At 36.2% G+C, this 14502-nt stretch overlaps 1 protein-coding gene across 1 annotated transcript; it reads right to left on the bottom strand.

The window, feature by feature from the left end:
• Positions 1-276: 276 nt before the first annotated feature.
• Positions 277-11949, bottom strand: LOC136766635 (sialic acid synthase). The gene is made up of 6 exons (XM_066720241.1): positions 11762-11949; positions 9233-9448; positions 8759-8858; positions 1918-2072; positions 1080-1346; positions 277-945 (listed from the first exon to the last, which is right to left on the bottom strand). Exons 1-6 carry the CDS (start codon positions 11891-11893, stop codon positions 742-744), a joined length of 1074 nt encoding a protein of 357 aa, XP_066576338.1. The 5' UTR covers positions 11894-11949; the 3' UTR covers positions 277-741.
• Between the last annotated feature and the right edge of the window lie 2553 nt (positions 11950-14502).

Here is a 14502-nt window from a genome sequence, read left to right as displayed (position 1 = left end):
TCAGCAACAGTTGATTCAACAGATTTTGTTATCTGATTTGAGCGTGTTAAAGAAACATAAAATATTACTGCCCCCAGGTGACTAAGTTCTACTTTAAGTGGATGTGACTGTCACTGTCATCACACATGTTTATCAACAATAAAGCAATTACATAATTCATGTTAATAATAAAACCACAGCACGAAACATGTACGGTTTACTCACTGATTCATATGCCAAGTATGGCATTTAATTAACCTTCAGAGAAGGCATCAATGCAATCAAGAAGAATGAGAGTCTGTTTTAACTGAATTTTAATGAACTGAACAAGAAAATAAAACACTCTAAGAATTATATTACACTGCACAGAATAAAAGCCCAATAGCATTCATTTTATATATGCAATCCCTTATGACCAGTAAACAATTTACAAAATAGTACACCTCAAAATATGCTAAATGTATATTCTATAAGTATATTGCAGTATAAAAACTAATACAAATAAAAAGGTTAGCATTTGTTTGGTAAATCTATAAATGTATATGTAAATATATTTCAGTCCATTTGACACGTACCTATATGTATGAAATAGATTTTTCTTTTGGACATTTTTGAATATTGCAATATATTAATACAATATGTTTCTATACTTTTCTAATAAAGATAATTACATAGAGCAGAAGGTGCAGTAAACTCCTTCACTCCTCTGTTTTGAAACTGGAAACCATAAGCTCTTGTAAGAGTAGTCAGTAGGGTTCAGTATCAAACCTTCTTCCCACAACTGGCCACCATTTCTGCAGTGATACTTTCATCTTCAGGAATGTCTACTGTGACCTTCTTCCCCACCAGCTGGAAGATCTCCTCTGGAGCCACGCCCCTGGGTTCAGCCACCTTCACTGCCAGCATGTCCAGGCTCAGCGCCGTACCCTTTGCAATCGCCTTCTTGGCCACCACAGACTTGCCCAGCTGGAAAGAAGAAAGACGATGTGTCAAACATTGCACGAGTTGGAAACCATCAATTAATCAACTAATCAATTAATCCAATCCATTTGCAAAGTTGCCACAGAGTGCTTAAAACAGATTAAAACAGCCTATCTTACCTTGCTATGACAGGATGTCTCACAGGGCAGCATCCTCTTGATGCCAGACCCCAGGGCCCTCTCCACTGTGCGGATGGCAGTCACCAGGTCTTTCAGCTCCTGAGGCTCCAGAGAGGCCGAATGGTCACTGCCTTTCCAGCTCTTGTCCAGTGTCACATGACGTTCCACCACTTTGGCCCCCAGAGCCACTGCTGCCACAGTGATTTCAATTCCTGACTCATGACCCGAGTAACCAATAGGAATATCAGGAAACTCCTTCTGGTACTCCTTCAAAAATAAAATATAAAGAAATTCTGAACATTTTGAAACCGTTTTTACAGTTTCTTTTCAACCTGAGTCCAGTCCGCTCATACATGCTTCTCTAGGCACCTATTGGTGGGGGTTGAAGGTCTGCATGTTAAAGTGGCTATCGGAGTAGATAAGGGTGATCACATTGGTTCTTGTAAGACTGACTGCATGAAAAAAGAGTCTGGTTTATTAGAGATGGAGAAAAGACCAAAAGTTGACCACGGATGTTAAAGCTCAAACAAAGATCGGACATGCAGAGACCAAGATCATTTAAAAAATGTTTATCTCCAGTTATTTTTTCTGCCCAATATGGATGCAGGCCGAATAGGCACCTGAGAAGCTAGAGATGTTGCTCATGTACACAGAACCACGTTATTTGCAGCCTGCTTCACCCTGACCAAAGCTGACAATGACATCGCCTGGATTCAAGACCAGCTAATCCAGTCCTTAGACACACCCTGCACACCAGGGAAGTCCTTTTAACTAACCAGGAGCCCCATGTAGATTGACTATCTAGTACTTCTATAATGTCTTGATGGGAACGCCTTACTGCAATGACACGCAGATTAACGTCCTCTGGCTCCAGTGGGTATGCGCTGGTGCACTGCAGGATACAGAAGTTGGGGTTGTGCTCCTTCACTGTCTGGTAAACTCGACGCATTGTCTCCATTGACTGCATCCCACTGGACACCACCATCGGAATTCCTGCAAAAAACCCAAAGCAGGGATTTGCTTATTGTCTTTTCTGACAGATAATGTAAACACAACATCCTTATAACCTCTTGTTTAGATATACATATACAACTTCTATTAAATACATTGTATTAAATTACATCTATTAAATATGTTTCTGAATCCTATATATAGCATATAGTCTATCTATATATCTATCTATATAAAAAGCAGTGACTAAAGTTTACAAACACAAATATAAAATAACTTCTGCATGATTTTATGAGGCTGTAGCCCATTATCAAGTTTCACGTAGATGCTGTCTCCTAATCAAATATTCCACCATATAGCTAACATTCCTGATGATACAATTCCTTCTTAACTATGGTAAGTATTGGTGTCACTATTTTAAGAATCACTTATTCTTAGTGTCATTGGTCAGCAATCTAGACATATTGGTTAAGGTGACAAGAAAGAAGAGTTAATATTAATTCAACTAAATGTACTGCATCTACACATTATGGACGGAATCTTTTTTGCTCGGTACAAACAGCATTTTGAAGATTTAGGTGAGGTACAATATTAAAACAGGAGGTTTACAAATCCAAAAAAATCTATAACTTTAAACTTAATACACATACACAGATCAGGAGATATATAAATGGAAACCAATTACTTGGGCATTCAGGTCTGAGAATAGGAAGCCCTTCTTTAGACAGAATTGTGAGTACATACAAAATAGCAAGATGTATTTTGGAAGCTGATTCACTGAGAACCTATAGAATTTATGAACTCAGATAATAAAAGACTACTAGCAACTAAAGACTTTCTTATATTTTCCCAAAGTAATTTCAATCCCAAAGTACTTAAATTTGTGTCAGTACCAATCAAATTTTATAATTTTAATAAATATCTATGATACTAAATAGGGATAATTAAATATGTGAATAATTATAATTACATGTTTATACTGAAAATCATTGGAGTTCACATATTGTTGCCCTGTCTGTCCAGCGTTTTTTACAATATTTTTTAAATTGGTTAATTAAAACTGTTTTATTTAGAGGTTGAATACTAATATTAGTTTACTTTGTTCCTCCTTAAATTGAATCAGCAAGTGTATTAAACAGAATCTTGGAACATCTACATTTTTACATTTTCACTGCTATATGTACTACTGGTAGCCAGTTAGCTTTTTAAGATGCTCTATTAAAATGGGAACATCAATTATTAATACTATTATTAATACTATTATTATTATTATTATTATTATTATTATTATTATTATTATTACCATTATTATTATTAATAATAATATTATATTAGTGTAACACTATCCAATCTATAGATTTAAATAGAAATATTATGGTTATTGTCTATAGCAAGTCTTGTTGTGAGTGGCTAAACACATTGCTGTGTCTGGGGTCAAAGGTCACGCAAACCTGTTCTGCATGGTTCTGATTCCATAAACTTTAGAACGGCCAATGTTCTCACCACATTAACCAGCTGTAAATACAATAAAGAAGTAAAAACAAAAAACAAAAAAAGACACTATATCTTAAAGACATTAAACAGATTATGAAGAGATATTCATGTAACACGTTTTCTTTTTTTTCTGTGGTACCAGTAGAAAACTGTGACTAATTTTAAGATGTGGAACCAAATAACTGCTGAGAGCATTCATATTTTACTTCAACTGCCATGATTTTGACCCCCGAGAAAGTCTCTAAAACCTTGATTGGTAATCATTTATAATATGAAAAAATACAAAATCTGAGATTACATATACGGTTCATATAAATGCTTAACTGATTGTTAAATTCCAGTCTCTATCTGTTTTATATTGAGTATATATGTGTTTAACAATTAATTAAAAAATTAATAAAAATCCTTTAAATATTTGTGCTTGTTACAAGTAATGTATTTTATCCCTAAGGATGGGTTTTGCCATACATGTGTGCAGGATGAGAAAGCACAAAACATTATATTTAAATAATAATAATCATTATCATTTAAAATGTGCTCTACACCACCCTACAATAATGCATTTTAAATCAGTGCATTAGAAACACAGTACAACAGTACCTATATTTTTAATGGACTGGCTATAAACAGACTTGCATTATTTTGAAGGTTTCCCTTTTTCAGTTCCCCCACTTCTTCTCTCACGACTGCAGAGTTGTGGGTGTGTGGAACAAACTACCAAGCCATAATGTGGAAGCCGATTCACTGGGATCCTGCAAGAAACAAGTTAATCAGCGTGTGGGCCATTTCCCACAACCCTGTTTACACCGGTTGTATCCTATTAAGAAAACAACACAGAATTAAGTTGTAAACCATCACACAGAGCTGTCTGTATGCTAACTTAAGAGGCTGTCAAGTGTGAAAACAGTGTGCTGGAAAAGATGACTACAACCCTCTTGGATCAATAAGCTACTAGCAACCATACCATCTGGGTTGGCCAGATATTCATGCATTTAAAAATGTGTTCATAAAAGGGAAGCTTTGCAATAGTTCTACTGTATGAATTCTGGCAATTATAAATATATTTCATTTTACATGCTATTTTTAGATGTGTAAAAGAGTTTACAGACTATTCTATTATCTTAAAGATTGTACTTGATCATGTTTATTTTATTCATATTTTAAATAAAAGCCACCTTGGGACATCCACCTTAATGTTTTGTATTCACACTGTTGTGTTTACACCAATCAGCCATAACATTATGACCACTGACAGGTGAAGTGAATAACACTAATAATCTTGTTATTATGGCACCTGTCAGTGGGTGGGATATATTAGGCAGCAAGTGAACATTTTGTCCTCAAAGTTGATGTGTTAGAAGCAGGGAAAATGGGCAAGCGTAAGGATCTGAGTGACTTTGACAAATTGTGATGGCTAGACAACTGGGTCAGAGCATCTCTAAAACTGCAGCTCTTGTGGGGTGTTCCCGGTCTGCAGTGGTCAGTACCTATCAATAGTGGTCCAAGGAAGAAAAAGCGGTGAACCGGCGACAGGGTCATGGGTGGCAAAGGCTCACAGATGCACGTGGGGAGCGAAGGCTGGCCCGTGTGGTCCGATCCAACAGACGAGCTACTGTAGCTCATATTGCTGAAAAAGTGAATGCTGGTTCTGATAGAAAGGTGTCAGAACACACAGTGCATCGCAGTTTGTTGCGTATGGGGCTGCGTAGCCGCAGACCAGTCAGGGTGCCCATGCTGACCCGTCCACTGCCGAAAGCGCCTACAATGGGCACATGAACATCAGAACTGGACCACGGAGCAATGGAGGAAGGTGGATTGGTCTGATGAATCACGAGTTCAAGGTGCTGACTTGGCCACCAAATTCCCCAGATCTCAATCCATTCGAGCATTTGTGGGATGTGCTGGACAAACAAGTCTGATCCATGGAGGCCCCACCTCGCAACTTACAGGACAGGATCTACTGCTAACGTCTTGGTGCCAGATACCACAGCACACCTTCAGAGGTATAGTGGAGTCCATGCCTCGACGGGTCAGGGCTGTTTTGGGACCTACACAAAATTAGGCAGGTGGTCATAATGTTATGGCTGATCGGTATATATTTGTAGTTTTGCTTGCAGCAATGTCTTGTGTTCCATGACAGTAGTTAGTAGAAACTGGTTAGTCCAGACGTGATTTACCATCTAGGTGAGATTATATATATATATATAGTCAACAAAAATTTAATATTTGCACACACAGAAGGAGTGAGGTCATTTTGTTGAAGCACTATGCACACTTAATTCTGTATTACTATTTGAAGAGGAGTTTTATCAAGTTTAATACATTTTTTACTTTTAATATTAAATAACTCTGCCTATCCTGTCTTGTCATCTTTGTCTGCATTTCTCTGTCTGAATTCTGAATTTCCAGATGCTAATTGTTGTTAACCACAAGACTGTGGCTTCCTTATTGCGCAAGATGTTTGAGATATTTCTTTCCCAATTCTTGCAACATATTGAGAATTAGGTAACTCTAAAACATGAATAATTACTTGTTTCTCTTGTACTATTAAACCAGCTAAGAGGAAGTCTGTAAACAGGTCTAGCACTGGTGGTTTTAGACTGTCGGAGATGGAGATGTTGCTTACTGTGGACCAAAAAAACAAGGTATTTCATGTTCATCATAGCCAAGTATGATGTCCTTTCCCTAAGTAAGGTGTCCATATCTTGAAACTGCTGTTCCAGATCTAGTGCTGTTTCAGCATCTTGTGGTGCTGTGGTCATTTGATGGTTTCTGGAGAGAAACTGCCTCTGCAGTTTTGATCAGAAATGCTTCTGTAAGATGCCTACCTTTTGTGTATTCGACAACAATAAAACTTAAAATGTGGAATTTGTTTTGAACTTGAGAGCTGCTTCAGTAACAAATCATAAATATTTGCTATTTTTACTCAAATCAGTCATAATGTCATGTCTTACTTGATCTGACAACATCTGGATAAGCTTGTTTGGAATATATTTGCTCGCTTAGTGATCATGCATTGCTGCTCCTGATGCTCCTCCATGATTGGATCAAAGCAGCAAGCAACAGACAAAAGCAAGAAGGTGTCCTGGCAAGAACTGAATGATTGCTGAAAGTCTGTCAAATACTTTCTGCTGTTTTTCTTCTCTTTGGCAAATCAGCCTTTTATCTTGGCAATTTGCAGGGTTATGACATTTCAGCCTTAAATCCGCTTCCATGCTCTTTTCATACTCGTTACTATGATGGGGGAACACTCAGACTGACTTAGCCATGATGACACCTTTGTACTGTCTCTGTTGGCAGTCACTCATGATTTCACTTGATTGTAGAGGAATACACCAGCCATTGTGTTAACAGTAAACAAATAGACCCAGGACACATTATGTATTATTTATGTATCCAGGGTCACTCACTAATAATGGGGCTGTATACTGTTCTATTTGTTTTCCAACATTATTATCTTCCATTATATCAACTGGTGCATATTTTGTGTCATGCATGATGTTGTTTAAAAATTGTTGACAATTATCGTCCAGTTGTTGGTATAGGCCTTCTGTAAGTTTCATGTAAAGCTGCTGTCTTTGATTTGAATTCTGTTAAAGGTTTCCTTTTATTAAAATGTTGAGTGAGACTGGAAGTTTTTTTAGACATTTTCTTATTGAGATTTGTTTTTTTACCAAGACTATTGTTTTTTATTCTGACTCAGAATATGCACTCTCTCTTCTATCTATGTACACATATACATACATTCTATGAATATATACTACCAGTCAAAAGTTTTAGAAATGGTACAAAGGAAATTGGTAAACTGCCAGATGTTATAAAAAAGTTTATGTTACCAAAAACTGAAAAATAATATATACTTCAATGTTCAAATAATTATATATGGTGTTACTACACCCTCTTCAGCAATATTTGGCAGTGTTATGCACAGTTCCTGTGCATAGAAGTTACACTGTATTCCTACAATGCGCACATCGTTTGAAAGCTTATTCTCTTGGCTACAGCGCGTTTCATTCTCAAACACATCTGATTTATAATTTCCATGTTGCCCGCCATCATTCAGAGCCCAGGGGGTAAACACACAGTCTGCTCCAGGTGGGGTCTCATTCAGATGGTCACAGATTACTCTGTTTCGATCGGATTTCTTTGCAAATATCATTTGATGTTCTATCAAGCACAGAGAAGTTCAGATCCAATTATGTAAAATCATTGTGTATTAGTACACTGTAAACAGAGTTTTGATCAGTAGACTGCCTGGTTCAGAATGTGTCATAATTGTCAATATTTTCTGAGATTTTATATTCCTACTCCGACCAAGTATCCCCCCAACCCCCCCATTTCAATTTTGTTAAACAAAACGATTCCATGATTTATTTTTATGTCCAATTGTTCATCCGGTAGTGTATATATGAGAGAGATAAAGCTGTATAGGACTGCCTACTTTCATAACTGTTGTCACAAGCAGCCCTCAGTGCTATAATTACCTGATAATTAATTATGCATTTTTCTTAAACTGCTTTCTATTAACATAACATGAAAAGAAATAGATCTCATTGGTTGAGTTGCTTTCAAAAATACAAAAACAACTCAACAAATTAGATTTGCTTTCAATTAAACTTTCTTTTCACTCAAAAAAGTATGCAATGGCACAATGAGAAGTTAATAATTTGTATCACCTAATTGCAGAGTCACCTGATTGCAGATTTAAGAGTGTCATAATCCTATTTAGATACCATCATAAAGCATTAATGCTTTACTTACACAGTGACAGATACATTTTCCAAGACTATAACGCATCAGCTCATAGACTATGCATCATTATTATTCAACACCACACTGACTGCCTAGCAAACTGCTCTGTGGATCCATGTTTTAATCTTGCCTTGTATTTAAACCGCACAAGTGAACCTTCCAGCCCTTCCTGAAATATTTCATTTTCTCTTAATATTTAGTGAAACTGCCAAAGAGTTTTTCTTGTTTGTTTGTTTGTTTGTTTAGATGTCAACATCAATAGCAATCTTTTGTTACACATCTCAAGTACAATATTTAAAACTTTTGATGGAAATAAGAACATGAAAAACATAATATTAAATTGTGAGGTAATTTGTTTGCTTAATTAGTTAGTTTTTAAACTTTCCTGTATTTATTATTAAACAGTATAATGTACAGGGTAGTTGTTATTGAATAAGATGCATATAGGGCCACTAACTTCACCTAATGCTTTGGTCACCTACCTTTTTTAGCAGTTCTTTCTAAGTATTGGAGGTTGTTTGAATCTGCCGATGCAATTTTTAAAAATGGAACCTTAATCTCCTGTAGAAAATCAACTGCCATCTGTAAGAAGCAAGAACATTTTGATATTTGTGAAAAAGGCTCAGCATAACACACATTTTATATATGAGAGAGAGGGAGGTGTATTTATAAATCTTTCTCATGATAGTCTGAGTTTTAAAATTAAGTGTGGAAGTTAAATCAGATTCAGTCACACATCCTTCTCTCTTTCTGAAGCTTTTCTGTTCAATTACCCGAGAATATAAAGGTGCTACATTGTCAAATAAGACTCATTTTGTCTCAATGAATCCAGAACTTGCAAAACTTTGCTTTGTATGTGTTTAGGAAAAAGCCATTGAAGAAATTCAGCAAAGGGAGCTGTTTTTCCTTTATTTGTTTACTCTACAATGCTTAAGAGTAATTAAAAAAAGTCTTACATCATCCCAGCCAGAGGCAGTAAAGAATATTCCAGTCTCATTTGCATATTTCTGCAGTTCCCTGTACTGTTCATGATTGAATTCCAGGTGCCGCTTGTGCTCCCCGTATGTCTTCCCCCAGGAGTGCTTGGAGTTGTAAGGACGTTCTAGAGCACTTCTGTTAAATCGGTGTTCCAGTTCACTCTTCTGGAACTTGGCACAGTCAGCTCCACATTCCTAAGAAAAAAAGACAAAGTTAGAAATAAATAAAACAGATACACAAGACACCAAATATTTCTAAGCAAACTGGCAGGGCAACTATTCATGCAAGGTTTCCGTTCACCCGAAATGCCTGTAACTTAAATTATTTCCAGCAACTAGACTAAACATGCCATTATATTTGTTTAAATTTGATTCAAGAGGTGACAGATGATATCATTGTTTTTTAACAATTCAAAAATCAAGAAAAATAGGCAAAGGTATATAGAAAAATATATAGCTTATATTAATTTGTTTTTATATTTGTATGCACATAAAAGCAAAAAATACCTTGATGAAAATACTCCTCACTGCCACGTTGAATATTACAGCCAATCAGGTGATCATAGTCTTTCCAGATTGGTTGATTTAGGCTATTTTACACACAGTCCCCCAGAAAGTGTGAGGAATGCTGGGCTTGTTTCATAGACCCAATGTTTGTCTTCAATAGTCTTTCTTGAATAGAGGTAGTAACTGAATCAAAGATCACCATAAATTTAGCTAAACCCATCTTGAATTCTAGAATTGCTATAATAGTAGGTTAAGTAAATGTAGGCTATTCCTGGATAAGGGCGTCAGGCAATAAATAAATAATAATAATGAATAGGCCTTATAATACTACTACTACTATTACTACTACTAATAATAATCCACACCTTTCTACCCTAACCAGTTTAACCTGTCACCAAGATCTGCAACACCTTTGCAGATAAACGCAACTAGAATGCAAACTCTTTTAAGTATATACTTCTTTACTTTACAGATGGTTTGAAAAAGCTAACTATTATGGTTGGGGAGATACGGTCATTTACGCATGGCTATGTGCGGTATGTTATAGATTTTCACAAATTATTCCTATGATTCACAAGTAAAACAAAGGCTGTGAAAGAATGCATAATTGGTCTTCTTCAAGTGAAAGTAAATGTGAAAAAGCTAGCTGTTGTGGTTGGGCAGATACAGCTCTTCTCATTCATGTCTGTATCATTAAACGTCAAGGTAACTTTCTGCGGTGCCGTACCAATTGTTACATCTTTAGAGACGGTTTTTTTATTATTTAGAAAAAATTAAATCAAAATAAAATATACAATTGAACTCGTTTTCATGCTGTAGTATTTCTCTGGGCTATGTATTCTTATGCATGTATGTATAATTGCTTAATGTCTGTTTCCGATATTCCGTCTGCGATTGTGTAATGGTTGAGTATCAGGTTCCCTTATGGCAGTGATCAGAAACCTAAATGTATTAGGACGCACACCCGCAAGACCACTATTACCACAATTACAAGCCACAAATGTTACATTTTAGTTAAAAAATTGCAATATAATGAAATGAATGCATAACGACAATGTATTAAGGAAGTAACACATTGATAAGAAAGAAGCAGAAGTCATAATATACTTCTTGTTATTTTGTATAATGTTTTGGGGGAGGGGTGGTCGTGGGCCGCAGGTATGTCATAGCTTCAGAAACCTCTGAACTCGGAGGTGAGTAGCCTAACAATTGGCATCTCCGTGTCCAGTCATTTTGCCTATGAAAACCTGGAATACTTTTATTCGTTTGATAATCAAAATAATTTATGTAAAAAGTTGAATTAAAAAAAAATGACTACTTGTATTTTAAATTAATCGAAATATATACGTGTGTTTTTTGGATACATTGGATCTCACTGATATACCCCCTTATCAGTAGCCTACACTCTTAGAACGAATGCGTTACATTTAACACATTCTGAGTTTGTTCAAGGACGACACAACTGTGTGTTAAACTTTACCCAAGTAAATACACAATATTGTGTATTTGTAACACAATACTGAGTATTTTTAACACATTCATATGTTTTTCCCCACACAGAATTGCGTTAAAAATACACATTATTGTGTATTTGGTCAATTTTAACACAAAGTTGTGCTGTCCTTGAACAAACTCAGAATGTATTTTCTTCATACACATACTTTTTATGGCCAAATTTAAATATACACCGATCATGCATAAGATTTAATCCGTAATGTTTCAATTCGAATAAATAAAGATTCCATATTCTTTCCTCCGCAACATTTTAATGACGGTCCGTACCTATTTTGGTGAGTTATCAGCGGCATATAAACTAATTATTGAATGCATTTAAGCATTAACAAAATCTGATCCATTTAATTTCGTCAGTACACAGTGGATAGAAAATGCGCTAAATTTCAGAAACTGTAAGCAACTGATATTTGTTTATGCAGATTGTTATCAATCTATCAGTCATCTCCCATCACCATATCTATCACTCAAGCTTCTTTTTAACTTTACCTTGGCCATTCGGATCATTTGCTTAGCAATCTCAATATCTCCCTGGTGGTTCTGCCCGATTTCTGCGATGATGAAACACGGGTGGTGGCCACCAACCATCCTGCCAGGACACAGCTCGAAAGTTAGAGGCATCTCGATCAGATATCGGCGGCTCGTCCAGAAATCCAGTCCAGTCTCACCCCAGGACGACGCAGTTTATACCGGCAGGGCGCCGCGCCCTCTCCCACGCCCTGGCTCTGACGACGTCATCATACCAGCCAAGAGGTACATGGGCTTTCATAGTCGTGTTTATGCACATTTCTGTGGGATTCATTTCAGCCTTACCAAAAACTGTCACAGGAGATGGCAGTGGCTACATGTTAATTGTGTGTGTTGCTTTATTATGTATTGTGTGTATTGTATTGTATATGTGTATTGCTTATATTTATTATTTACCCATTATGGGCTTTTGCACTTTATTTTTGATTACGTAATTATGTTTCGTTGTGTTAGATACTACTAGTTGTGTCTACTAATGTTATGATTATTTGCGCGATTTGTTTTTTGAATTGAGCCCTGATCCGAGCGCATCTGATTCTGGCCAGGGCGACGCCTAGGAACTCCTTCCCCAATGTTGCGCTGCACCTGCCAATGAAGCCGCGGGCTGGGTAGTGTTGCTGTGTCAAACCAAACTCAAACAAAATAAACAAACACATCAGCTGCCTGAGAGATTTAGTCGTCGAACTGGCTCTCCTGGAATTACCAGTGCAAGTGAACATCCAGAAAGTCAGATTGACGTTTGATACGAGTTTGATTTTCGACTTGCGCTGCCAGACATGCATGCAAAGAGCTGTATCGGTCCAACCACAACAGCCAGCGTTTTCAAATCAACTCTCACATGATGATTCACAACCTTGGTTTTACTTGCGAATCATAAGAATGATTTGTGAAAACCAATAACACACCGCACATAGCCTATCTGGTATGCGTAAAATGGCTGTATCTCCCCAACCATAATAGGTAGTGTGTTCAAAACAACTTTCACTTATAAAAGACCAATTGTAAATTCTTTCACAGCGTCTGTTTTACTCATGTGTGAATCATAAGAGTAATTTGTGAAAATATATAACATACCGCATATGTGCACATAGCCATGAGTAAAATGATGGCCAACCATCAAATGTATGAACGTTGTTTTACACTTGGTTTGAAACCGGTTTGTTGACTCCCCCTCTCCCCCATATATCTGTAAATAGAGAAAGGAAAAATCACACAACTACTCTTTTGGTATACATTATATTTCAAAAGTTATTTGGATAAAAAGGTAAATAAGTACTCTGTTAGAAATTATCTTAGTTGATTTGTGGAATACATACATTATATATATATATATATATATATATATATATATATATATATATATATATATATATATATATATATATATATCTCAGCTCTCACGTCAAGCTCTTTCTGTATGTTCCTCAGTGACTATGATTCCATGTATATACTTTCAGATGCAGTGTGATAGTTGCCAGAAATGGCTACATACCACTTCTTATGATTCACAAGTAAGACAAAGGTTGTGAAATAATTCACAATTGTTTTTTGAAATGGCTTTTTAATGGTAATGATATTACTTAATGGTATTTTAATATTTGCATTTTTAAAATCAGAATGTTACATTTAAGTTTATAATGCAGGTGATCAATTGGCAGGGTCACTCCTATTGTTAAACAAGGGCGGATACTCCTCCACAAGCAATATCTTTGGCAAGAATACTGTCCTGATAACCAGTCCCTTGTTGGTGCTCCAGTATCTTTGCCAAAGATATTGCATGTGGAGGAGCACAATGTCACACAACAAAATTTAACCCAAGGGCAGGTCACGAAGTCTGCACGGTGTTCCCACCTTATTATTCTGAACTTAAAGAATGTAGAGGTATAGGCTATACAAACCCTGGAAGTTATTCCCAAAGTTTACTAGAGCAAGACAACCCCAGCGAGTAACCACTAAATAACTCTGGGGCTGTTTTCACAAATGAACATTAGTCTTGGACTATCTAATGTTAGTTTAGCAGTAGTCTTGCACTATTCTACCTAGTCAAGGTCTGTTTGATAAGCAATTAAACCTATAACAACACTCTAAACACTGTTTCAATTGCAATGTGGGTATGCGTTTTGTATATCTAGCTGTAATGACCACTCCTGAATAAAGAAGGAGTTTATATGGGTCCAGGACAGGTAGTACCCGTAACTCCTGCCACCACCTTTGCCAGGAGGTCTGGACAAATTTAGCACTATCTTCCGAACCAGAATATGCACAGACAACCACATTAAAATTCAACTGTCTTTATTTAGATAGACAATAAAACACTTTAATTACAAAATAAGAATACACCATATAACAACATATACAACCATTTCTACAGGTAGGGATATGATCACCAGGGTGGGATTTGTCCTGCATGAGAGGGTCTTCCAAAAGTTAGACGAAGATTATAAACTGCCATTTTAGACAAAAGTAGTTAATTATATACATTTGTAATCAAGATAAAATCACTAGCATGATTACATACACATACACACCAACATACACTTTGCATATTATCCTTAATTAAACTACAATTAATATTACTAATTTAATACTAAATGTAAAATTCATTTTAAAAAGCCATGTGACATCTAAGTCAGTGTAAAGTTAAAATTAGAAACATAAGACAGTTTACAAACGAGAGGCCATTGGACCCATTGTTTGCTTAT

Source organism: Amia ocellicauda, chromosome 13 (genome assembly GCF_036373705.1).
Source record: "Amia ocellicauda isolate fAmiCal2 chromosome 13, fAmiCal2.hap1, whole genome shotgun sequence".
Lineage (NCBI taxonomy): Eukaryota > Metazoa > Chordata > Actinopteri > Amiiformes > Amiidae > Amia > Amia ocellicauda.
The sequence above is the reverse complement of the archived record's forward strand: the minus strand, read 5'-3'. Positions and strand labels throughout refer to the sequence as shown.